Genomic DNA, 27,738 nt, shown 5'->3' with positions numbered 1-27,738 from the left:
AAAAATAAAATATATATAGGCCTACACACATACCGGTACCTGTTTATTCTAATAACAGAAGTCAGTAGCACACTAAGACAGCAACTATTCTGCACGGTTTATTTTTCTTGATTTTCTTTCTCTTTTTTGTTGTTGCTTGTAATACAGTCCAAATAAGGCATGGGCTCGTGGTTTTCTTTTCTTTTTAATTCAAATTACACAATTTTGCGACCCATTTTTCACCCGGTGTCAATTATCTAATGTAATCCTGGGTGCTACACTTCCTCTGCCAGCCTGGGGAGACAATGGACTGATCTCATGCTTCCTTCTATGCATGAATAGTCCAAGACGCTTCTTTTCACCTGACAGGGGAGAGTTTCCCCAGCTGGACGTAGCACGTGGAAGGAACACATTATTCCAACCAGTTCCTTTCCTCTCCATCAGGTGCCCCGGCTGGCCAGGGGAGGCAGTATAGAGACCAGGATTACTGCATTTTTGTTTGTGAGGGTACCTACCCTAGGAGACACAGGGAGAACATGCAAACTCCACACAGAAAGGCCCTTTTGCCAACCGACTGTGCCACCCTGTCCCCTCATGGACAAATGATTTTTCACTCAAAAGGTGGCATCTCCATCTCACGCAAATACATTTCCTGCAATGTTGTCTGTGCTGGTTCGATGGAATAGTAGATGAAGAGGCAAACCCAGCTGAATGCCATCTTGATCCAGAACACATACAAGCTCCCTTCCCCAACGTTCTCTATCTTATAGTTCTCATAGTGGAACCAGTTGGTGATGGTCATCATGCCATAGAGAGATCCCAGGAAGAACATGAAGTGGAAGTAAGAGTAGCTGTCCCAAGGCACCATCTTAGCGGAAGAGGATAAACTGGAGTAGAGCACAGAGACGATCAGGATAACAATTTCCATGGCCATCTCAATGTTCTCATTGATCTCTGAGCTGGAGTTTAAGTTTATTGGGAACACAAAGGTCTTGTTGATCTGTGAGCTGGAGTTTAATGTGAACGCAATAGTCTTGTTGGTCTCGAGCTGGAGGTTAACCCACAGACGTTCACGTTGGTCCCTTCTCCTTTGGGTTTGTTGAAGAAGGCAGAGAAGGTCAGATACATAGACACTGATCACTCCCGCCTGCAACAGACCCACGTTGGTTTGCCATTTCTGGATGAAGCGGTAGAGGGGGAAGATCCACACAGCCACACAGAGAATGGTGTTGAGTCCTAGGAACACTTTGTTTAGGAGACATGGCTCAGGGAGGGTGTAGAACACAGCCAAGAACACGACAACTACCAGGGAAATGCAAAATAACAATAATGTCACAAACACATAAGCTGCCTTCCACCACTGGGAGCCCCCCTCAGCTCTAGAACTCCAGTTTGAGTCCCACCCGTGAGCGAACTCCACCAGCAACTTGATCTGGAAGATCAGGAACCAACAGCCACCCACGAATCCAATGTAGCTCCACACTTCCATGAATGTTCCCTCATTGGGGAAGAAGAAGCCTTTAAAGTAGAGCAAGAACGCCACGAGAGCAATAAACTTCCAAAACCAGAAACCATTGTGGAGATCAGCTCTGCATCCTTTGCTGCTGATGTTCCCGATGGGGGAAGATGCAGAAGAGCAGGAAGAAACAGGCCATCCCAAAACACAGCTTGTACACAGCAGAGTATCCAACCAGAGCCTCACAGTTTTCTCCTGCAGAAAGCTGGTCACACATTTTACTGTACTTGGGATTTTCTTTCATGGTATGGTTCCAATGCTCAAGTGGCAGTTTGCCCAAGTCAAACTGCATGGCCATGCAGTAAAGGGTGACCACCAGGAAGTAGAGAGCGTAGTTGAAACAAGTAACTATCGACTGTATCTTTGTTGGGCAACAACAACAACAACAAAGCAGCCAGCAACAACACTCGCAAAAACACATGATGCTGTGTTACTTGGTTCCAAACCAGACTGAATGTTTTTCTTGCTTCTTCTTCTGTCTTGGGTGGAAAGAGTCTTAAAAAAGCAGAAGAAATAAACCATTACAATATACATTCGTCCTCATATTCGAGCAATATTAGAAATTTTTATATTAATTTACCTGCACTATATGAACCTAAGGCTGTAATAATAGCAATTTGGGTGAACAATCCCTCGGCTTAATCTTTAAGATTTTGGAAGATATAAGATAAAAATCTTTCTTAACGGTCGACAGCATTTTATTTGTGTAATTCTATACTGTGTAATGCATTGATTTTATAAGATCATACCTTGGAAAGTCCCAGCTTGAAAAAATGGTTGAGCATGAAACTGCATTAGTCATGCAATACTACATCCTGTGTCACAGCGCATTCGCACCACTGTTATGATTTCCTACACTATGGCGCACTGATAGAGTTAAAGGGATATTTCACTTTCAAATAAACCTTTTGTGATTTTATCGTCTATTGGGTTCACCTGGACAGATTTTAAGTAGCTTGTTTCACTAGATATTTGATGTAATTGTTACCAGGCCCTCCTCCTCCAGGGCCCCTCCCCATACACACCCATTGAAACGTCAAACTCCATTTTAACATGATATAGATTCATTAAAAACAACCATTATTTTTTCTGATGACTTATACCCTCCTAATACGTGAAATGGACGCTTTTTTTCTTCTTTTTTAATAACGTTTTTCATTTATTTTTAATCTCTTATTTTATTTAGTTTTTTTCCATTTTCCCAAAGAATTATTAAAAATAAATGAAAAAATTATCAGAAAAACACGAGCAGCTCACGTATTAGGAGGGTATAGTCGCCAGAAAAGATAATGGGTGTTTTTAATGAATCTATCATGTTTACACAATGGGTGTGTATGGGGAGGGGACCTGGAGGAGGAGGGCCTGATAACATTTACATCAAATATCTACATATTGAATCAGCAACTTCTGAAAAATCTGTCCAGAGTGTTCATAAAAGCCTGATTAGATAATAAAATCACCCATTAATAATTTCATTCAGTTGGAAAGCAATGAGTCACCATGACCTAAGTTTCGTTTTAGTGAAAATACGCTCACACTTTCAGTTATGATTTCCTACACTTTGGCACTGGTAGTAAGTTTTCTCTCAACTGCACAACAGACTGATCGAGGGCTGTATTTTGATTGTCTTAAGTACCAGCTCTTATGCCTTAAAGGCCTGTCCTTATCTCCGACCACCAAACCTTTCGTCAAAGAGTTCCGACTTTCCAATGTGCACCTTTCCGAACTCTAATTTCGGGGTAATGCTTTTCAGAAGCTGCAAGTGACGTCATTTTGTAGTTGAACCGGACCTTTCCGACGAAAAGTTCAGTGGACAGGCCTTTATGTTAAGGCATAAGAGCTGGTACTTAAGACAATCAAAATACAGAATGTACTTCTGCTGATATTCATAGTGGCTGCAACTGTTTCTCTACACTTGCACAAGAACCATTTCTGCCTACATTTATTTTGTCCATGTAGCCTATATTATCCTAGACATGTATATTGGACCTTTTGCTTTTAGTATATTAGACATTTTATTTTAGACCTTAGACAGATCTCTTCACAGTGGGAAGTGTTTCCTACCGGAGGGTTCATATCACACAGTACAGGGGTGTTTTTACTAGAAGCATTTCTCTGTATCTCTCTCTCATGTACATCATCTCTAGTGTCCAGTTCTCTGGTTATTGTTTCACATCATTGTGTGCATTAGTGAGAGAGAAGTTAGCACATCATGCACTTTGTAAATACAATTTGTATAGTAATATATTTTAATACTAGAAAAGAAAATTTCTAAGAAATTTTAAGTGTGCCTGCAGCTCGCTAAGTCTGTGCAACCTTGTGTAGCGGTTGGTGTTAGTGTTTCGTTTTGAGAGGGTCGTTCCCCCTGAAAAACACGTTTTGGCATGAAACGGTTACGTTTTGCGCGTTTGTGGTGCCCCCTATGGATCGAAGTGGAAATGCTTTTGGGTATATGTTCAGTATAGCGCCCCCCACTTGTGGTTAAAATTTGGTGTTGACTGGATGTTTCGTTTGTGATTTATGGCTACTTCTTACAAAACGGGCTCCTCCCGCTAACTTTGGAACCCTGTTTCGGAAGAACGGTATGGACTATCAAAATATTGTTTAAATGTGTTTATCGCATGAGTCCATAGATTGTGTGTATCGATTTTTGTGACATTTGGAAAAAATATGTAGGAAAAGGAGCAAAAAGTGTGTTTTGAAGAAAATTCAAAATGGCGGAGAATCTATCCTGACGCAAGTGGCCTATATGAGGAGATGCGTCATGACCCCAGGAATCCAGGGAAAAAGGAATTTTAATTTTCCGACCCACGGTTCAAGAGTTACAGGCCGAAAGGTAAAGTGGACTGTTATAGCGCCACCATGAGGCCAACTGACGAAATTATTTTTTATTTAATCCTTGATATCATTATAAATCTCCTCTCCAAGTTTTGCAACTGTAGCCCCTATGGTTTGCGAGAAAAAAAATATTGAATGTGAGTTTTTGCGATTCCCATTATAAGTCAATGGGTAAAATTAATTCACTAATAAATTAATATCAATTAAACGATACAACTTTTCTCTTAGAAAAGTAATAGCAACCTATTCCCGGCCGAGCTGCACGTTTTGATGTATATATTGCGTGGGTGGCGTAAATTGTGCGGCAGTTATTACGAGCAGAAATTTGCAAGAACATGACTTACTTACTGACTTAAGTATGGCGGATTACAATAAGTGTTTTGCCATTGCATGGCAGGCACACTTAATAAGCACATGTTAGTAGTATACAAGGTTGAAATAAAACTTACCTTGAAAGAAACATTTTGTAGTTTATGCTTTTGAAACCGATATTATCCTAGATAAAGTACTATGTTCTATCCGTCTGTCTTTCAATGTTATATGAGATACTTAAAGTGTGGTTCCTGTGGAAATAAGCCTCGGCTTTCTAGGATCTCCTTTTAGTTGACCTTGTACCAGTGATTTGTACCGTCATGAAACTGTACTTTTTTCTATTGCAAACTTCTAATAAATTCTTCAATCAATCAATCAATATGTTGTTAAATATGGTATGGTACAGCCCGAGTTTGGTGTGTGTGTGTGTGTGTGTGTGTGTGTGTGTGTGTGTGTGTGTGTGTGTGTGTGTGTGTGTGTGTGTGTGTGTGTGTGTGTGTGTGTGTGTGTGTGTGTGTGTGTGTGTGTGTGTGTGTGTGTGTGTGTGTGTGTGTGTGTGTGTGTGTGTGTGTGTGTGTGTGATATTCAGCAAAGATTGTCAGGATCTGGACTTGAACTTGGCTACTTCGGAGCCAGCAGCTATATTCCTATATTCTGATAGCAATCATTGCTACAGGCCAGGTGATCTTTGGGAATAAAACAATACTTAAATACACAAGTGTATTTAAGTAGGCCTGCTACTATGTTCTATCAGTCTGTCTTTCAATGTTATATGAGATACACAAAGTGGTTCCTGTGTAAATAAGCCGTAAGGCTTACTAGGATCTCCTTTTAGTTGACCTTGTACAGTGATTTGTGCTGTCATGAGACTGTACTTTTTTCTATTGCAAACTGCTAATTAACTCTTCCATCAATCAATGTCTGTCCTCATGTTACAATACCACCACCTAGTGGTAAATTGCCACAGCACACCTAAAACAATATACAGAGAGACAGGTCTGGAAACATCAGTGACCCTTTAAAAATGAGAAAGAAATAATAAACCTTTAATTGATCTCATCAGACCCTCATCAACAAGGCAAACGTTGAGCTTATAATACAGTCATGTATTGAAGCACTTACATGTGTACAAACATTGACACAGGGGAGGGTGATCACTGGCACACTGGCATAAGGGTTTCAAATAATGTTTTTTAAATGTAGCCATAGTCAACCAAATTACGCAGCCACAAATCTGTATGCTATGCAAATTACATCCTATTCCTGCACACAATTCTCCATTAATTCAAACTCTGAACTCTGACTGGAGAGGGAGTCTGCAGAGATAGGAGGGTCATTGATCATAACAATGTCCTGATGTGAATGAAAATATTTCAAAAGGTGAAAACAACTTGGAAATTATATTTCGATGTGTTGTCAACATTAAACATAATGTTGATGTGGCACACTGACTATCAATAAAAACATGGCACTTCATGTCAAAAAGGTTGACAACCCCTGCCTTAACCTTTCACTTGTTACAGTACTTTCCCCCACATTCTTACATTTTTGTAAACAACATTGGTACATGCAATACATTTTGACAGTTGAGTCACATTGAACTGTCGTTCTAGAGTAGGAGGTAATATAATAAAGTGAATATACAGTAATGATACTTCAAAAAAAGAAATGGGCTACTAAAGGGTGGCAAGAACAGTTAATACTTAAAGGGCCTACACCATGAATTTTCATTTTTCCAATTTTTATGTATTTTCTTGGTGTCCCACCAGCAACTTCTATCCTCACAAAGTCCTATTTCTGACCATTGTGTCTTTCTCAGTTTATGGGCAGATCTATGTTAGCATATCTCAGAACGGTCCTGATTGTGAAATGTCAGATTTGTGATGTCACAAGGCCTGAGAAGGAGGCAGGAGGAGCTGGGAGAGGGTTGGGGAGGGGTGGGCAGGCCTGAGAAGGAGGCAGGAGGAGCTGGGAGAGGTTTGGGGAGGGGTGGGCAGGCCTGCTGAGCAGGAGGTGGGGAGGAGTGTGGGGCCAAATCTGGCTCAATAGCGCAGTCCTCCCACTCAGGACAAGGTGGTACTGCAGCTGAAAATGCTCTGAAAGCCAGGCAGAAATGACAGGGGCTCTGTATTCAGGAGTGGTAATTTAGCCTCAAACCTTTTCAAAAACGTTTTTGGGACACAAACAGTGTTATATAAATTATTTTTAAATGCATGGTGTAGGACCTTTAAGCTTAAGCCCTATTTATAAAGTACTGAAAATAGCTAATCTACAAGCAAGCAAGATTGTGAGCTTTTTGATCTTGAATAATAATACAAAATATATACATTTTGAAAAGTTTTGAAAATGTTCATCTGTAATATAAAGCAGATATGACTTACTTGACTTGACATACATGAATAACTTGTCCTTTTCTGTGTGACAAAAGTGTGGTACCGAGTTCTGAACCTCATTCGGTACACAATTATGTTTATAGCTGTATGTTTAGAGACAATCATGTTTCTGATTATTACCATATTAACAGTGCAATTCACACATGAAATAGAAGCAAATAAAATATATTTGCTTCTATTTATAATGGGGTTTTAATGCAAACCCCATTATACCTGTTGTCATAGGATCCATTTTGACCATCTGTTTGCGTGTGTTCATTTATGCCCATATATGGAGATATCTGTCTGTCTACGTCCATTTTATGCCCATATATGGAGATCTCTGTAGGACCCGTTTTGACCATCTGTTTGCCTGTGTCCATTTATGCTCATATATGGAGATATCTGTATCTGTCTATCTGCATCCATTTTATGCCAATATATATGGAGATCTCTGTAGGACACGTATTGACCATCTGTTTGCCTGTGTCCATTTATGCTCATATATGGAGATATCTGTATCTGTCTATCTGCATCCATTTTATGCCCATATATGGAGATATCTGTATCTGTCTATCTGCATCCATTTTATGCCCATATATGGAGATCTCTGTATATGTTTGTCTGTGTCCCTTTATTCCCATTATGGAGATCTCTGTGCGTCGGGTCGGGTCGAGGCCCGGCACTGCACTCCGCGGCGGGGAACGCGCGTGCCGAATCTGAAGCCGGTGGGACGAACGGTTCTCGAGATACGCAGATTTCATACAGACATACTCACAGAGATTTGTCGCATTTATAGATAGATAACAGTCAGTAGCACACGTTTTTGCTATGTTTTTAGTTTATTTTTTGGGGTTAATAGTCGTAATAGTCCACATACCATAACAAGCATGCATGGACATATGATTTTCAAGAAGGAAAGTTAAACTGTGCTTCTAAACTGTGTCATCTGTATCACATACATTGTATGTGTGTGAGATGTTGTTTGCATTTGAGATGTTGTTTGCACCTCACATGCTAGTTTCATGTAGTAGATGAAGAGGCAAACCCAGCTGGATGCCATCTTGATCCAGAACACATACAAGTTCCCTTCCCCAACATTCCCTATCCTATAGTTCTCATAGTGGAACCAGTTGGTGATGGTCATCATGCCATAGAGAGATCCCAGGAAGAACATGAAGTGGAAGTAAGAGTAGCTGTAAATGGGATCCCAATTAGGCTCCAACAGATCTGCTAAACTGCTCCTAGAGGAAGAGGACAAACTGGAGTAGAGCACAGAGACGATCAGGATAACAATTTCCACAAGGATCTCAATGTTCTCGTTGATCTCTGAGCTGGAGTTGAACGGAAACGCACACACGTTCACGCTGGTCCCTTCTCCTTTGGGTTTGTTGAAGAAGGCCGAGAAGGTCAGATACATTACATAGACACTGATCACTCCCGCCTGCAACGGACCCAAGGTGGTTTGCCGTTTCTGGATGAGGCGGTAGATGGTGAAGATCCACCCAGCCATGCAGAGGATGGTGTTGAGTCCCAGGAACACTTTGTTCTGGAGACATTGCTCAGGGAGGGTGTAGAACACAGCCATGAACACGACAGCTCCCACGGCAATGTGCAATAACAAAAATGTCACAAACACATAAGCTGCCTTCCACCACTGGGAGCCCCCATCAACTCTAGAACTCCAGTTTGAGTCCCACCCATGAGCGAACTTCACCAGCAATGTGATATGGATGATCAGGAACAAACAGCCACCCACAAATCCAACGTAGCGCCACACTTCCATGAATGTTCCCTCACTGGGGAAGATGAAGCCTTTAGTGCAGCACGACACCAAGAACGCCACCAGGGCAATGACCTTCCAAAGCCAGCAACCATTGTGGAGAGCAGCCTGGCATCCTTCTCTGCTGTTGTTTCCGAGGGTAAAGATGCAGAAGAACAGGAAGAAACAGGCCATCCCAAAACACAGCTTGTACACAGCAGAGTATCCAACCAGAGCCTTACAGTTTTCTTTCTTCGCAGAAAGCTGATCACACATTTCACTGTAGTTGGGAATCTCTTTCATGGCAGGTTGTGCGGTTGGGGACATCATGACCACGCAGACAACGGTGACCACCAGGAAGTAGAGAGCGTACCAGAGACGAATGACTATGGACTGTATCTTTGGAAATTCTGATGGTTTTGTGTAACAAGACCACCAACAAAAAACCATGGCCAAGGAGCAACAAAAATCAACAAAACCCATGTTAGTGTGTTACTTGGTTCCAAACCCGATATCTTGCTTCTTCTTCTGTTTTGGGAAAAGTCTTAAAAAAGAAGAAATAAACCATTACAGAACCAATCCATCTGTCAAATATAAGCATAAAAAATCTGTTTCCTTGAATTTGTCCCCATATTAATTTACCAGCCCTATAATGGAACCAAAACATTATTGATAGTACAATGGGGCAGTCCCCTCTTAAAAGTATCATTTACCAATTATGAGTAATGAATTAATGCAATGCTGTCATGATAATATGTGACGACTGTTCTTTCTGGCACTCCGTACAAAAAGAAAAAGTATTCTAAATGAGGATATAATAATTTTGCAATGTGGGTATTCCTCGACTTAATCTTTAAATTAAGATTTATAAATATGGGAAGATAACACAGGTAGACAGCATTTCTCTTTTAATTATTATTACTACTACATTTTTGCATGTCAGCTCAGAAGCAACAGTTTCAACTTTTATAATGTTCAGCCACTGACTTGCTAGGCTAAGTAATATATCACGCTTTAAAGGTCACGCTTAATTGGTATTGTTACACAGCTTGGTTTTGAATGCTTAATTCTGATTGCTCAATGGCAGCTAAATTAGTCTTCTTAATGCACTTACATCATTTTAAAATCAGTTAAATATTTTTTGTAATATTGTCATAGATGTCATCCTCTCATATAGATTAGTTAAATTAAATTGTATTCATTACAATGAGTTCTGGATGGCAGCATTAACATGCAAATAAATAGGCATAATGCTGAGAATTGACACAAATATCCCATTGATGGGCAGCAATACTGTATGCATTGATTTATAAGATCATACCTGGCAAAGTCCCAGCTTGAAAAACGCTTGTGCATGAATGTGCCAATGTTTTTATCTGCAGTATAGAGTCATGCAAGACCACATCCTGTATCACAGAGCAATCACACCGCAGTTATGATTTCCTACACTTTTGCACTGGTAGAACGTGTGTGAGAGAAGTTAGCACATAATGCATTTTGTAAATAATATTTTTATAGTGATACATTACACAAGTTGGGAAACATGGTTGAAATAAAACCTATGTAGGCCTACGTTCTTAAATATGGTACAATATGATGCAGCCCAAGTTGTGTGTGTGTGTGTGTGTGTGTGTGTGTGTGTGTGTGTGTGTGTGTGTGTGTGTGTGTGTGTGTGTGTGTGTGTGTGTGTGTGTGTGTGTGTGTGTGTGTGTGTGTGTGTGTGTGTGTGTGTGTGTGTGTGTGTGTGTGTGTGTGTGTGTGTGTGTGTGTGTGTGTGTGTGCATATAGTGAGTTGTGTGTACATACATATCCTCCTCTCCATATATGGAGATCCAGGTGATGATAGTCAGCATCACAGTGATGTCAGAGCATCACAGTGATGTCAGAACAGGTCAGCTATAGACATTGAGGCGTTACGGACAGACTGACGGACAGGATATGCCAGTTTTCATTGTAAACTGCGACCTACGGTCACAATAAATACTTGGGCTGTACCATATTTAAGAACATAGGCCTACAAAATATATATTATTTCAACAGTGTTTACTAACATGGGCTAACATGTGCTTGTATTCAAATATATGACTATGAAAATATTATTTCCAAAATGCATAACTTCCTCTCGCTCATTAATGCAGACAATTTATGTGAAACAGTAACCAGAACTGGACACTAGAGATGATCTACATGAGAGAGAGGATGAGACTCAATGACAAATGTAAGATGTGTAATATACTAAAAGCAGATAGGTACAATATACAGTACATGTCTAAGATACAATATCAAATATACACAGACAATAAAAATAAATGTAGGCAAAAATGGTTCTTCTTGTGTAAACATTTGCAGTCACTATGAAAAGCAGCAATTGTACATTCAGTCATTTGTTCAGGTGAGAGAAAACACTTTGGCACTACCAGTGCCAAAGTGTAGGAAATCATAACTGAAAGTGTGAGCGTATTTTCACTAAAACGAAACTTAAATCATGGTGACTGGGCTACTTATAGGTGCCAGCAGTCGATATTCTAATAATAGCAATCATTGCCACATGCCAGGTGATTTGGGGGAATAAAACAATACTTAAATACATAGGTGAAGTTAGTGATTGATAACGTAATGTTAAGTTAACTTTGTTCAGTTGGAAAGCCCATCTAAATCTTGAAAAGCAATGAGTAGTCACCATGATTTTAGTTTCGTTTTAGTGAAAATATGCTCACACTTTCAGATTTCCTACACTTTGGCACTGGTAGAAAGTGTCACTGTCAATACAAAAGACTGAATGTGCATCTGCTGCTATTCATAGAGGCTGCAAATGTTTGTATACACTTGCACAAGATTTTAGTTTCGTTTTAGTGAAAATATGCTCACACTTTCAGATTTCCTACACTTTGGCACTGGTAGAAAGTGTCACTGTCAATACAAAAGACTGAATGTACATCTGCTGCTATTCATAGAGGCTGCAAATGCTTGTATACACTTGCACAAGAACCATTTCCGAGTGCCGTGCTGCGAGCTTCTGCTATTTTTGAAAAATCGCGAAGAGAATATTTCAAATCCAATGTTTCTACATCAGTGGTGCTCAAACTTTTTCATGTGAAGGACCCCCAAAATGATATGTATTTGTCCACGGAGGCACGGACCCCCATCTCAAAATATTTAGTTCCAGGGAAGGACCCCCAGAAGCAAAATTTGTGTTACAAATGTTTGCTTAAAAAGTACACAAGTTCAAAGATTTGCAGTTTGCATTTCAAAAATAGCAGATCTACAAGCTTGCAGCGTGGCACTCGGTGCTGCGCCGTGAGCTTGTAGATCTGCTATTTTTCAATAACTAAAGTATAAAATAATTAAGGCCCCTACACCTTGGGCCCTAGTAACTCAGTCCCACTTGTCCCCCTCCCTTGTGACACCCCTGCTTTCAGTATATCTCAGATACCAGAACCTTATGGGGGTGGTCGGTTGGGTGGTGTCATAGCATGGTACAAGTACCACCACCTGGTGGTGAATTGTCACCATCACACCTAAAACATTTAATTGAGCTCATCAGACCCTCATCAACAGGGCAAACATTGAGCTTAACACAGACATTTATTGAGGCACTTGCAAATGTCATGGAATGTATAACATATTAATATTTAACTTGTTATGGTATTCTTTTCCACATTCTTACATTATGTTGTACATCTTCAGTCCATTCTGATAGTTGATACACAATAGTATATAGCGGTTATACAGTAATTATACTTTTTTTAATACTTTATTGCAGGTTCATACAATACATATCACTCACTCAAGTTTTCTTCACTTTAATTCATCCTGCATTTTTTAAATACACAGACAGAAATTAATACAAAAAATAATAATACAAAATAATACTTCACATCTGTTCAGAGGCTTAAAAATCAAGTTTCTGATTATAACTACTAGCCCTTACCCGTTCAAAGATATGAGCTCCGAAATGATGTGCAGTGTGTGGATTATGGGATGTGCACTGTGCACACAGTATATGAGGGATGGAAAGTAACTTTAACTGGTGCTTGCATGCTAATATGTAGGAGCATCAATGTAAGAAATACCCGTTCCATTGACAACATCTGTAACAGGGCCAGAACCCCCCCCCCCCCCCCCGTTTGTGTGTGTTTGTGTGGGTTTGTGTGTGATTGTGCATGGCCTGAACAACAGCGCCCCTCCCTTAACATGTGTGGTCACAAAAGGTACTGTAGGCTAAATAGATATAGATACACCATAAAAATGCTATTATACAGCATACGATTTGTGAAAGTGACAAACGGGCTTCACAGTTATGTCAGGTGTGTTCATATGCTTATGGTGATGCGATTTCAGATCAATTGCTCCAGCCACTGAGGAGAAACGCTGAGACAGACAGACAGACACTCAGACATTCCGAAAATTATATGTTAGATATACAGTGCAATTCACACACATGAGAAAATAAGCAAATAAACACATCCCGTTTATTCCAATAATAGAGTCGGTAGCAAAGCAACGGTTTTCTTTCTTTTTCTTTCTTTTTTTGTAGAGTCCATATAACAAGGCATGCATGGACATATGATTTTCAAGAATGTAAATTAAAGTGTGCGTGGGGTCATCTCTCTCTCAATTCAATTCAGTTCAAAGCAAGGGCTTTATTGGCATGTGAAAATATGTTTGCTTTTGGCATGCGAAAATATGTTTGCATTGCCAAAGCAGAAGTGTACACAATACAATATACAGAATGAATACCAGTACAGTCGCCGGAATGAAACTCGCCGGGAAACGGGGGGTGCGTTCGGAATTGCACACCGCGTGGGGCAACGGTGCGCTTTTTCAGTCTGAACTCTGAAGGTAAACTTTCTGAAAAGCAGTTGCTAACCTAATGTTGCTATTGATGTTTATAAACTAGGGTAAATTATGGTGATAGTCTTAATCTCACAGTATCACAAATGTTAATGCTAGAAACAACAAACATGTAGGACAAACAATCACAGTATGCCTTCTTCAGTATCAACATGAATTAAAATTCTAATATTCTATTATAATTTACCCTAGTTTATAAACATCAATAGCAACATTAGGTTAGCAACTACTGCTTTTCAGAAAGTTTACCTTCAGAGTTCAGACTGAAAAAACGCACCGTTGCCCCACCGGTGCGCATTTCCGAACGCACCCCCCGTTTCCCGGCGAGCTTCATTCCGGCGACTCTACCAGTTACCTACAGGAATACAGAATTAATACAATCAAAACAAAATGTACAATTAAAGGGAGTAAAACAGTTTTTTAATGTATCAAGGTTAATCAATGCAGACACTGCAGGGATAGACACATTACTAGTATAGTCTTTAAGGTGGTTGTGTTCCATTTCATGTGCTCCTCATGGCGGCTCCACAGGGAGGCATTGGGGGGCAATGCCCACCCAGACTTTGTGCCCCCCCCCCCCCCCCCCCCCTAGTCCAGATTGGCCAGTAGTACCCTACCCCACCATTATTTTAAAGTTAGGTGTTAATTATATATGTTATTTATTTGTTCTTTGTGATTATTATGAGGATACATTTTCAAATTAATTAATAGTTTATTGAAAATGCAATTTGTTTTGATGTCTATTCCTGTGTTGTTGTTGTTGTGCATGCAGCACGGGAAATTCAAATCTTTTCAGTGAGAAAACTTGTAATGGACATTACTAGTTTGGCTCAAAACGCCACAAAAATCGGATTGCTATATGCGCAGGTGTGTTGAAAAATATTAAAGTGCCCCCTTTGGAAAATTGAAGGCCCCCCCGCTGATTATTCCCTGGAGCCGCCACTATTACGGAATCCTGCTAGTAGTTCCATGAAGTAGATGAAGAGGCAACCCCAGCTGGTTGCCATGTTGATCCAGAACACAGACCAGCTCTCTTTATTATGCTTCTCATAGTGGAACCAGTTGGTGATGGTCATCATGGCATGGAGAGATCCCAGGAAGAACGTGAAGTGGAAGTAAGAGTAGTTGTAAATGGGATTGTAATCTTCATCATTGGCATCGTTTTGTGATTCACCATCCGAAGGCCTCTTCAGGAAGCGGCGGAGCTGCTTCAACTTAGTGGAAGAGGATAAACAGGTGTAGAGCAGAGAGCCGAGCAGGATAACAAGTTCCACGCTGCCGCTCTTCCAGGAGTTATTGTTGGTCTCTGAGCTGGTTGGTCTCTGAGCTGGTTGGTCTCCTTCTCCCTTGGGTTTGTTGGAGATGGCTCTGAAGGTCAGATACATGACATACACACTGATCACTCCCACCTGCAACATACAGACAGGGAAGGTTCGCCGTTCCTGGATGAAGGTAATGATACACACAGCCGTGCAGAGAATGGTGTTGAGTCCCAGGAACACTTTGTTTAGGAGATATGGATCAGGGAGTGGCAGAGAGCTTATGGCTGTGTAGAACAGAGCCATGAACACGACAGCTCCCACGGCAATGCAGAATAACAAAAATGTCACAAACACATAAGCTGCCTTCCGACACAGGGATTCCTTAGAACTCCAGTTTGAGTCCCACTCTTGAGCGAACTTCACCAGCAACGTGATCTGGATGATCAGGAACAAACAGCTACCCACGGTTCCAACGTAGCCCCACACTTCCATAAACTTTTCCTCATCGGCGAGGAAGAAGCCTCCAGTGCAGCACGCCCCCAGAGCAATTAACTTCCAAAACCAGAACCCATTGTGGAGAGCAGCTCTGCATCCTTTGCGGCTGTTGTTCCCGAGAGTGACGATGCAGAAGAACAGGAAGAAACAGGCCATCCCAAAACACAGCGCGTACACAACATAGTATTTTTCCATAGTATTTGGGGACCACATGATGACCCCGCAGCCAAAGGTGATCACCAGGAAGTAGGTAGCATAAATTAAACGAATGACTATCGACCATATCTTGGTTGTTGTTGTGCAACAACAACAGTCTCTTTCTTCTGTTGTTCTTGGTGGGCAACAACAACAGCAGCAAAGCAGCCATTTGCACAAACCGCAACACATGATGCTGTGTCACTTGGTTCAACAACAGACTGAATGTTCTTGCTTCTTCTTCTGTTTTGGGCAGAAACATAAGAAATAAAGCATTACAGAACCAATCCAACATCCAGTGTCAAAATATATATTTTTCTTTTTTTTGGTAGCAGCGAGCACGCTTTGCCTCTTCTATTGGTATCCTATTTTTACAACAAGTCATTTTCTATTTGGAAAGAATATATGGTATAATAATGTATTATTGTTTGTATGACTTGATAGTTTTTTGTCCCTGTCAAATAAGCTTAAATAAATATATTTATATGTATTGTAACGTTTAGCAGACTGAGTGGGGCAGATCGCCTCCAGCAGACAAGACAAGCAACCCGCAACGCCAAGAGAGCTTGGCATAGCACGTTACGGTCTCTTGCAGGGTCACTCACTATACTGTATATCGTCGTTGTCGGGTGGAAGCCTTGTATGTCCAAAACCGTTTGTTTTGTATTTATCATTTAAAAATGAACTAAACTAGTGAAAACAGCCGATCTACAACGCCTCGCACCGCGAGGCGTTGTAGATCTACTTTTTGACTAGATCTACTTTTTGACTAGATCTACTTTTTGACTACTTTTGTGCGACGGCCTTGTCTGATGAAGCAGGGCGTTACTTTTGAACATTACACTTTGAAACTTGGAGATAGGAGTTTTCTGCCTGACAGTGACGATATATACATATATATATATATGGACTGTCGCATAACTCACCATTATGTTAATCACAGTTCATTATTTTTTAATTAATTTGTCCTGCCCGTAGTTTAGGACAGTGGTTCTCAACAGTATTGTTATCTCAATTTATTTTGGGAGGTCCCCAGATGATTATCTTAATGTAACATTGTTTTCTCACTCTCACAACAGTAAACAAAGCAACATACCATATAAGTGTATACAGGGTATCTGCACATTTCTAAAGTGACAATTTAATTACTTTTAATTATTCTAAAGTGACAATTTAATTACTTTTAATTATTTTATTAATACCTCTAAAATTATTTTAATCAACAAACTATACTTTATAAAGGGTCAAACATTGGCAACAATATCCCTGGCTGAATTTAGTTTAGTTTTATTTTGTAGAATCCTGTATCCTGTATTTAAGTTAGAGTAAATCATTTTTGTTGACATGCACTAGTAATATTGTCATATAGATATCATCCTCTAGTCTATCATACAGATCAGTTAAAATAACGCCTATATAGCCTATATTCTTTACGAGTTCTGATTTGCAGCATTACCAATAGTGCTCAGAATCGACACAAATATCCCATTGATGGGCAACACATATGCATTTATAAGATCATACCTTGGAAAGGTCCCGGCTCGAAAAACGCTTCAGGATGAATGCGCCGACAGACTGAATGTTCTTGCTTCTTCTTCTGTTTTGGGCAGAAACATAAGAAATAAAGCATTACAGAACCAATCCAACATCCAGTGTCAAAATATAGTTTTTTCTTTTTTTTGGTAGCAGCGAGCACGCTTTGCCTCTTCTATTGGTATCCTATTTTTACAACAAGTCATTTTCTATTTGGAAAGAATATATGGTATAATAATGTATTATTGTTTGTATGACTTGATAGTTTTTTGTCCCTGTCAAATAAGCTTAAATAAATATATTTATATGTATTGTAACGTTTAGCAGACTGAGTGGGGCAGATCGCCTCCAGCAGACAAGACAAGCAACCCGCAACGCCAAGAGAGCTTGGCATAGCACGTTACGGTCTCTTGCAGGGTCACTCACTATACTGTATATCGTCGTTGTCGGGTGGAAGCCTTGTATGTCCAAAACCGTTTGTTTTGTATTTATCATTTAAAAATGAACTAAACTAGTGAAAACAGCCGATCTACAACGCCTCGCACCGCGAGGCGTTGTAGATCTACTTTTTGACTAGATCTACTTTTTGACTAGATCTACTTTTTGACTACTTTTGTGCGACGGCCTTGTCTGATGAAGCAGGGCGTTACTTTTGAACATTACACTTTGAAACTTGGAGATAGGAGTTTTCTGCCTGACAGTGACGATATATACATATATATATATATGGACTGTCGCATAACTCACCATTATGTTAATCACAGTTCATTATTTTTTAATTAATTTGTCCTGCCCGTAGTTTAGGACAGTGGTTCTCAACAGTATTGTTATCTCAATTTATTTTGGGAGGTCCCCAGATGATTATCTTAATGTAACATTGTTTTCTCACTCTCACAACAGTAAACAAAGCAACATACCATATAAGTGTATACAGGGTATCTGCACATTTCTAAAGTGACAATTTAATTACTTTTAATTATTTTATTAATACCTCTAAAATTATTTTAATCAACAAACTATACTTTATAAAGGGTCAAACATTGGCAACAATATCCCTGGCTGAATTTAGTTTAGTTTTATTTTGTAGAATCCTGTATCCTGTATTTAAGTTAGAGTAAATCATTTTTGTTGACATGCACTAGTAATATTGTCATATAGATATCATCCTCTAGTCTATCATACAGATCAGTTAAAATAACGCCTATATAGCCTATATTCTTTACGAGTTCTGATTTGCAGCATTACCAATAGTGCTCAGAATCGACACAAATATCCCATTGATGGGCAACACATATGCATTTATAAGATCATACCTTGGAAAGGTCCCGGCTCGAAAAACGCTTCAGGATGAATGCGCCGATGTTTTTAAGTGCAGAGTAGACGTGTCATGCAAGACCACATCCTGTATAGACGAATCCACAGAGCTCTGCTGTGTAGGCAATCATTGCTGAGGTGTCGACCGGCACCGCTTCACACTGCAGTTATGATTGCTGACACCAGTGGTTCTCAAACCTTTTCATGTCAAGGACCCCAACGGGGCTGCTCACGGGGAATTCCCAGGGACCACCGACTCCTGGTGCTCCAGAACGGATGCCAAAGTCGTGGCGCCCCCAGTGGAGGACCCCCTCCACTGCAGCTCACATAAAATGCCGTAACTCGGGCTAGGAGTGTCCGGGAGAGCCGGGGCCGGTACCTATTCGTCGCGGAGACCCCACCCCTCATTTCTCACATGGCCCTCTTCTAGCGCCACCATGAGGCCGATTCTTGCAAAACACATTTTTGGACACTGCTCCTACAGATTTTGCCCTAACATCACACAAATCGGTACACACTATGTCTACACTCATGTCATCAACATGGATCTGTCCCATATAGCGCCACCATCAGGCCGATTTTTTCAAACACATTTTTGGACACTGCTCTTACAGATTTTGCCCTAAAATCACGCAAATCGGTACACAGTATGTCTACACTCATCTCATCAATATGGATGTCCCATATAGCGCCACCATCAGGCAGATTTTTTGAACCACATTTTTGGACACTGCTCCTACACATTTTGCCCTAAAATCACGCTGCGACCTGACGGTCGCTTATCTCCCGATTAGGGAGTCTTACTGGTAAAATAAATGTTAATTTAACTCTGAATGTACAAATGGAACCAATTTGTATACTCTCTGAGTTAAATGCAGTTCCCAACTGTCATTTAGCTGGGTACCCCCTGGACCCCACTTTGAGAACCAATGGCCTACACGGCAGCGCTCTTTGGATTTGTCTATAGAATGAGCTAGTGGTGATCTGAAAAGCTAATTGCAGAATTAACTCATTGACCATGAAGTCTGAAGCAGTTTTTGTTTACAATCAATTCATTGCTCTCTATTCTAACTTTGAATGATCGTTTTACAGAATTCCATATTGTAAGTAACTGTCTCCATGTACAAAAGTCATATTGAACAGCAACCCTGCCCCCTGGCCCATCATCATGGTTGGCCCCACCCCTCAACTGCACTCACACATCACACCTGAACTCATTGACTAATCAGTGGCCAGGTGTGTATAAATACTGCCTGTGCCCTCACTCTGTTGTCAACAGCCCAAGAGAAAACACCTTCAGAGCCCTGTCTGGCCTAAGCCTGGTCATGCGTCAATGATGTGAGTTTGTTGCTATTGATGTTTTGCCTTGTAATGTAGTTGTTGCTAATGATGTTGCCATAATGACTGTTGCCGTGTAGTTGCCATAATGATTGTTGCCTTGTAGTTGTGCATGTTTCCTATGTCACCTAATTGTTTTATATTAATGTGATACTATTTGTTACTTTACTTTGTACTTATTTCTTACTTTACTTTGTACTTATGTATCCTTTTTCTGTTCTAGAAATAAAACCATGACCATAAAATAACATCCTGGTGGTCCTCCTCCTCTTCACACTCTGACCGGTGTCTCCATGGCAGTGCTTAATCCCTTTAAACCTGATCCTCCTCTTCACTCTTATCGGTGAACCATGGCAGTGTTGAAACCAGTCCCCCAGTTAAAGCTTTCTTTCACTCCATCCATACCCATAGTCCACATATTGCTTGAACTTAGTCCTTCCATATTTCTCAGTCAGGAGATGAATAGATGTATTGTTCCCTTGTGGAAATCAGTAGTCATAGCAGCACTGCAGTAAAGATGAAATAAAAGTAAAGGGTAAAGTACAGCATAAACAGAACACTATAGTACAGTAGGTTAATAATAGAATATAAGACATAATAGTTTATAGTGTGCCCTGGGGGACAACGTTCAACTAACTACAGTATAGGGTTAAATGCTTGTATTAGCCTACCTAATGACCTAATCGTCTGGCTGTCTGCCAGGCCCGATTCTAGGATCAAACTTAGGGGGGGCTCAGCCTCAGCCAATGGTATGGAGAAAAGCCTATATATGCCCCCTCTGTCCATCTCCAGCAAACTTGAAGCACATTCAAGTGCTGAAGTGTCTGGCAGCTTTGCTGGAGAGTAGACAGATGGTCATTAACGCCCTGCTTCCACTTTCCTCCCCAGCCTGCATATGCAGGACAGGTCCGCGAAGGGGAGAAGCTACCAAAGACCTGCACACATGAACCAGAGGATGGACAGCTGGGAGCTGCACGAGACTGGAGGCTAGTTGACCTGGAGGAGAGACTCTTCAATTGGACCCTTATGGGTATGTAACTCAGTGACGGGTCCAATTTCGTTCCACTTGTACTCAAGAGTTAAATTAATATTGATTTTACAATATAAATTTGGGTCTCAGAGATGGAAAAAACATTAAATGTGGGTCTGTAGCCTTAATGCATGTCAAACTGGATGTCCTTGAAATTAAAATACTGAGAATCACTGTAAAAATCTTATGTGGGGGTTCCTGGCATATCTTTTCAAATGGGGGTCTGCGGGCTAATATGTGTCAATTTGGGGGACTTGAGCCACTGCCCTTTTATCCCTCTGTAGAAAGTGCCATCTCCAGACCATGAATGCAGTTACTATGGTGAAATAAATGCAAATAAATGCCCTCTTTCCATGCCACACCTGAAGGCAGCATTCAAGACAATCGTCTTGTCCAAACTCTCCCGAATTTGAGTGCAGCACCTTACACTGTATGTTGAAAGAATAGCCCTCTCTGTGTAGAAATCTCCAGTATTGACTTGATTATGCTTAGTTTACTGTGGTATCAAGCACCGAAAATAGCCTACCTTCAATATTTTTCTCCCCAAAGCCCTTTTAGAAATGTCAGCCCCTGCCTCTCTAACATTCTCTGCACGTCCCTGACAACATAAGTCCAAGACGACCAGGGGTGGACTGGGCATCTGGCATACCATGTGGCATACCATGTATAGTTGGCCCCCAGAAAACGATGGTTTAGTGATGAAAAGTGATGAGTCTTCACTTTTCACAGTTTTGTGGGCGTTTTCTGGGGCCATTTGGAGCCCAAGGAATGTTTTTTTGTGTGTGCAAAACAAATGCTTGCAATGGATTCAGCATCATGACAAACCCCTAGTTATACCCCTCACATCCTACTTAAATACCCAGAAAAAAAAGGTTTTTCTGGGTATTTTCCTCCTGTATAGAAAGTCGATGGGAGCCCAACCTGATTTGGCCGCTGTGGCGACCCCCAAGGTCGCCAACTCGGGCGCCCTAGCTAAATCATTAGAGCATGCCCTGGGCTACATCTGTGCAAAAGTTGGCGCTTTTAGACTGATTAGCACGAAAAAACCCTAAGGCCTCCGACTATAAGCCATTTTTATTTCAAGGTCCCCCAGTTTGACATGCATTAGCCCATTTTATATAGTAAAATCAATGTTAATTTAACTCTGAGAATGCACATAACCATAAGGGTCCATTTGGTCAACTATCATTTAACTGGGAACCCCTGGGGGTCCCCGGACTGTTTATGTTACTTCCCTTTACCGAAAGCTAATGTGCTTACAGTATAGCACCTCCCTTTAGCAGAAGCCAATGTTGACCAAATATGCTTACAGTATAGCACCTCTCTTTAGCAAAAGCTAATGTTGACCAAAAGTGCTTACAGTATAGCACCTCAGAGCGTGCCACAGGGTGTGATCGTGAAAATTATACTTATTAGTGGCCTAGGTGCAAGACAAGCAAAACAGGAAAAGGAATAGAGTCTGCACATTGGTGATGCTGAAAAAGCTCTGCTATGTTTGTATTGCTTTGTCAACGTTTCGGCCTATTCAGACCTTCATCAGGACATATTGGAATGGGCAGACACACATATGTTTATATAGCTTTAAATAGCTCACCCCAGTAGGGTCACAGCAGTCAACTCAACTCATCTATCGGCTGGCTTTGCATAAAGTTATTCTCCCAGAGAGTACAGATAGAAGAGAAAAGCACTCTTCTTTCCTGAGTCTCAGCTTTCCTGCTGAGTCCATAACATCTGACAATTCAGTGCATTTGTTTTCTTTGGCACTGACTCCCCCGTCATTTGTGCAACACATACTAGGGGCATTGCTCAAACACCTGCCCCATTTCCTTTATTGGAGAAATTGGCCCTTTTCAAGCCGAGTATCTAACACTCTTAATAACACAAGAAGGAAGTAGACACATTTATGAGACAAATGTGGTTGTGAAGTCTGGTTTAGAATTGAGGACAAATAAAGAACATTGTTTGTTGTAAATAAATGAAAGGCTACTCAAATACTACTCATCTCTGAGGAGAAAGGTCTGGCGACGCTGTGGAGGTACGAGTTTTCTAGGTTGAAAATCTAGCTGGCCCAATGGGGATGGGGATGATCCAGTATGAACCAATCGAGTTCGAGAAAAATGGCTGCACTGAGAGGACTTTCAGACTGAATAATGGAGTGAAAGTCAGGCTGCGTGACTGTGTCAGGCTGTGGCTATAATAGGCCAGGCACGTTTTGGGGGGAACCGGCTGAGGGGGTCATGCACGTGCACGCCATAGACTGTAGAAAAATATGGACGATGCGAAGCCATTGGTTTCTATGCAGCGCAAATGGCCCTTTTCTACCCCTTGGAATGGGTGTCGCCATATAGAATTGTAAAGGCATCAGAGATCCTATTGGCTGCCAACGGTCACATGCAACCGCAGGGATACATGGGAGAATGTGGTCGGAGCCTCCTGAAATACAGCACACGAAGAAGAACACAGCCGGCTGGTATCAGTTTAGTTGGCCACGCCCCCCCACAACTTTATCATTTATTTTAAAATAAATTGGACCACATTTCGACAAAACAAATATGATGGTGATTGAAAGGCAATTGTTAACTAGCGATAGGAACCATACAGTATTCATGAAAATGTTAATTAAGGTTAGAAAACGAAAGGGGAAAATGAATGTGATCCAATGGAGAACAATTCTTTTTGCGATCGGCCGGGGGGGGAAACAGCGCAACTAGCGGCCAAACATAGGAAGTCATTTTAAATCGGCAGAACTATGCCCCTGGTGCACGCATGCGGTTTATTTTTACTTGCCCAAGCAGAGCGCGCAAGTTCTGCGTTCGGCTGCATATGTACGTAGGTAAGGTAGGAAAGTACTGTAGCTGTGTGTGTTTAAGCCCGTAGCTGCATCGGCAGTGGTGATGCCAGTGGTGAGCGCACCTCATGGCGCGCTCTGCATGGCCTACTTGTGCGCAAGGAGCAAGTTGGCACCTCGACAGAGTGCAGTTCTAGTTTCTATTGAATTAATTCTTATTTTTGCATTCAAAATGTTAAGTCGGGTCTCTTTGGTGATTTCATGTTGGCCACGTTTGCACCTCCAGCCAGTCAGTTCTGTTCATAACTCATCATTTGTTTTGGTCACAGGCAGAGTTTTAGCAGGCAGCTGTTCACAGGCCATTGTGTCTGTCCCTCTACCGTCCGGGGCCAGAGCACACACTCAATGCAGTGGTTCCCGTAGATCATGTGTTAACCCCATATTAAATGGAGCATGGCAACGGGCAATGGCAGAGTGCTCCATTGATAAGGCGCCGGTGTAATAGGCTTGTGAGAACTCTGCAGGCGTGTATGCAATGTGCATAGAGTTGCACATTGCATACAGAGTTACTGGGGGTCCTCCAAATCTTTGTGTGATAGAAACCTTTTTCTCTCTAACCACTTGAACCCTAGTGTCAACTTTAGTCAAAAATAGCAGATCTACAAGCTCACAACGTCTCACACTGCAAGGCGTTGTGAGCTTGTAGATCGGCTATTTTCGGCAAAGAGGTTTGGGAAAAAAGAGAAGACAGAGTGAAAGGTCAAGTTTATAAAGTATTGATGGTTCAAGTGGTTAAATATCTGAAAACACAAATTGACATGAATCCACTGATGATTGTGCTGTTAAAGAATGAAACTATATGGAATCATTAAAAAATTGTGTGTGTGTCCCTTCATCTTCATCTTCTCTCAACTAGGGGTCCTTGGCCTGAAAACATATTAGACCCCTGCACTAAAACATATTTAAAGGAGCATTCAGTGTGTGTGTGTGTGTGTGTGTGTGTGTGTGTGTGTGTGTGTGTGTGTGTGTGTGTGTGTGTGTGTGTGTGTGTGTGTGTGTGTGTGTGTGTGTGTGTGTGTGTGTGTGTGTGTGTGTGTGTGTGTGTGTGTGTGTGTGTGTGTGTGTGTGTGTGTGTGTGTGTGTGTGTGTGTGTGTGTGTGTGTGTGTGTGTGTGTGTGTGTGTGTGTGTGTGTGTGTGTGTGTGTGTGTGTGCACCACTGTTCTACAAAGCAGGCAAATTAAATAAACATAAATGTGACTCACACCGTTGATGTTACCTCACATGCTTTAAATGGTCCTCATGTTAACTCATTCTACAAAAGAACACCCCAGTCCACTGCATGCTGCAGAGATGGCAGATGCAGCGTAGTCATTTGGGGTGCTAGATGATGGCAATTGCCTCCCCCTAGCGTTTGCATAAAAAAAAAAAAAAAAATCAGGCATTTATGAACAGAATATAAGCAAATAAAATGTTGATGACATTCCCGGTTTATTTCAAGAACAGAAATCACTTTCACACTCAGACAGCAACCAATGCGATCACAGAAAGGGAAAACATAGGTACTGTTTTGTGGATGTTGTAACATCAAGTGTGACCTGCATGATACATACCTGACACACACGCATGCACACATGTACTGTACGCATGCACACATGCACGCACGCACGCACGCACACGCACACGCACACACATCAATGTATGTGAAAGCTATTGTGACAGGAATTTTTATGTTTAGAGTATGGATGGAGGTTCAAGGTTCTGCTTGTGTACTGGTAAGAGTAAAACCTCGTTTTGTTCAGCTTCATTCAGAAAATACTGCAGCATAAACAGCAGTTTAGGTAAAGGACAGTTCAGGTATAACATGTGCTATGTTGCTCTACTATATTTCCCTATGTCCTAAATAAAATAGCCTCCACTGAGGCCCACTATCCTCAAGGCGCTTGGGCAAAGGTCTTCAACAGGGGGTCCGGGACCCCTCAGTGTTAATGCAGGGGGTCCTCCAAATCCTTGTGTGGATAGAAACGTATTTTCTCCTTTTTTATATTAACCACTTGAACCCTAGGGTCCAAATTCTGAGAACTTTAGCCAAAAATAGCAGATCTACAAGCTCACAACGCCTTGCGCTGCGAGGCGTTGTGAGCTTGTATATCGGCTATTTTCGGCAAAGAGGTTTGGTGTAGAGGGGGAAAAGAGCAGACTAAGTACAGAGTGAAAGGCAAAGTTATTAAGTATTAACGGTTCAAGTGGTTAAATATCTGAAAACACAAATTTACATGAATCCAAAATACCGGTACACTGATGATTGTGCTGTCACACAAAGAAACTTGGCCTATATGGAATCTATGAAATGGTTGTGGGGGTCCCTGCTTCATCTCTCTCTGAACTAAGGGGTCCTCGGCCTGAAAACGTTAAAGACCCCTGCGTTTGGGTTATTTTCGTGTAGTAGATGAAGAGGCAAACCCAGCAGGATATCATCTTGATCCAGAACACAGACAAGCTCCCTTCCCCAACGTTCTCTATCTTATAGTCCTCATAGTGGAACCAGTTGGTGATGGTCATCATGACATAGAGGGATCCCAGGAAGAACATAAAGTGGAAGTAAGAGTAGCTGTAAATGGGATCGCTGTCTCTCGTCGTCTCTCTGTTAACGTCATCGTTTTCACTGTGGGAAATGTGATCTGTTCCACTGTCCCATGGCCCCATCAGACTTGCTAAACTACTGTTAGTGGAAGATGTCAAACTGGAGTACAACACCGAGCCGATCAGGATGACAATTGCGATGGCGATCACAAAGTTCTTGTTGGTCTGTGAACTGGAGTCTACCTGGAATGCACACACGTTCACGTTGGTCACGTTCACGTTGGTCCCTTGCTCATTGGGTTTGTTGTAGAAGGCTGAGAAGGTCAGATACATGACGTACACACTGATCACTCCCGCCTGCAACAGCCAGACAGGGAAGGTGGTTTGCCGTTTCTGGACGAAGCGGTAGACGGCAAGGATCCACACAGCCACGCAGAGAATGGTGTTGAGTCCCAGGAACACTTTGTTTTGGAGACATGGCTCAGGGAGGGTGTAGAACACAGCCAAGAACACGACAGCTCCCAGGGAAATGCAGAAGAACACAAATGTCACAAACACATAAGCTGCCTTCCACCACAGGGACGTCGGGGAGCCCTCCTCAACTCTAGAACTCCAGTTTGAGTCCCACCCGTGGGCGAACTTCACCAGCAACATGATCTGGATGATCAGGAATAAACAGCTACCCATGGTTCCAACGTAGCGCCACACTTCCATAAAGGTTTTCTCATTGGGGAGGAAGAAGCCTCCAGTGCAGCACAACGCCAGACCAATGAACTTCCAAAACCAGAAACCATTGTGGAGACCAGCTCTGCATCCTTTGCTGCTGTTGTTCCCGAGGGTGACGATGCAGAAGAACAGGAAGAAACAGGCCATCCCAAAACACACCTTGTACACAGCAGAGTATCCAACCAGAGTCTTGCAGCTCTCTCCTGCAGAAAGCTTCTTGCACAAATGAATGTATTCAGGAATCTCTTTCATGGCAGTTTGCGCTGTCGGGGACATCATAGCCACGCAGACGACAGTGACCATCAGGAAGTACAGAGCGTACATGAAACGAATTAAAATAGACTGTGAATTACTATAGATCTTTGTGGGTGGTGTTCTCCAGCAACAACAACAAAGCAGCCACTTGTCACAAGCCATGATGCTGTTACTTGGTTCCAAACCAGACTGAATATTTGTCTTGCTTCTTCTTCTGTTTTGGGGCGAAATCTAAAAAAAAGAAGAAGAAAGAAACCATTGCAGAACCAATCCAACGTCTTTAGGATGTTTCTTCATATTGGGGTGGCCATGATGATTGGCGTAGCTTTCTCAGAAACTGTTCTTGCAACTACCTTGCATTTTGTTGTTGTCGGGTGGAAACCTTATATGTCCTCTTTTTTTTTATTATTACGATTTTAAAATAGTGAAACTAGCTGACCTACAAGCTCAAAACGCATCACATCACATTAATGGGATAAAGACATTTTGATGATGAACATCAACTTGTTATGTCTGTCATTGTTATTTATTGTCCTGTATGTGTGTAACATTTATGCCTCTTGGCAAGTCCACACACATAAAAGAGAC

At 41.5% G+C, this 27,738-nt stretch overlaps 4 protein-coding genes across 4 annotated transcripts; all 4 read right to left on the bottom strand.

The window, feature by feature from the left end:
- Nucleotides 1-589: 589 nt before the first annotated feature.
- Nucleotides 590-1,712, bottom strand: LOC308302942 (serine incorporator 5-like; the record flags this gene model as incomplete). The annotated part of the gene is made up of 2 exons (XM_080747261.1): nucleotides 590-1,497; nucleotides 1,610-1,712. The coding sequence occupies 2 exons, from the start codon at nucleotides 1,710-1,712 to the stop codon at nucleotides 590-592; spliced, it is 1,011 nt and encodes a 336-aa protein (XP_080603387.1).
- A 4,190-nt stretch (nucleotides 1,713-5,902) lies between these two features.
- Nucleotides 5,903-9,229, bottom strand: LOC308302941 (serine incorporator 5-like; the record flags this gene model as incomplete). Its single annotated transcript, XM_080747260.1, has 2 exons — nucleotides 5,903-5,961; nucleotides 8,032-9,229. The coding sequence occupies 2 exons, from the start codon at nucleotides 9,227-9,229 to the stop codon at nucleotides 5,903-5,905; spliced, it is 1,257 nt and encodes a 418-aa protein (XP_080603386.1).
- Nucleotides 9,230-14,556: 5,327 nt separating this feature from the next.
- Nucleotides 14,557-15,546, bottom strand: LOC308302940 (serine incorporator 5-like; the record flags this gene model as incomplete). The annotated part of the gene is made up of 1 exon (XM_080747259.1): nucleotides 14,557-15,546. One exon carries the CDS (start codon nucleotides 15,544-15,546, stop codon nucleotides 14,557-14,559), a length of 990 nt encoding a protein of 329 aa, XP_080603385.1.
- Nucleotides 15,547-20,578: 5,032 nt separating this feature from the next.
- On the bottom strand, nucleotides 20,579-27,219 carry LOC308302939 (serine incorporator 5-like; the record flags this gene model as incomplete). The annotated part of the gene is made up of 2 exons (XM_080747258.1): nucleotides 20,579-20,659; nucleotides 26,050-27,219. The coding sequence occupies 2 exons, from the start codon at nucleotides 27,217-27,219 to the stop codon at nucleotides 20,579-20,581; spliced, it is 1,251 nt and encodes a 416-aa protein (XP_080603384.1).
- Between the last annotated feature and the right edge of the window lie 519 nt (nucleotides 27,220-27,738).

The sequence above is a fragment of the Nannobrachium achirus genome (genome assembly GCF_963921795.1).
Source record: "Nannobrachium achirus genome assembly, chromosome: 18".
Classification (NCBI taxonomy): Eukaryota; Metazoa; Chordata; class Actinopteri; order Myctophiformes; family Myctophidae; genus Nannobrachium; species Nannobrachium achirus.
Note: the sequence above shows the minus strand (reverse complement) of the source record. Positions and strands in the feature narration are given on the sequence as shown.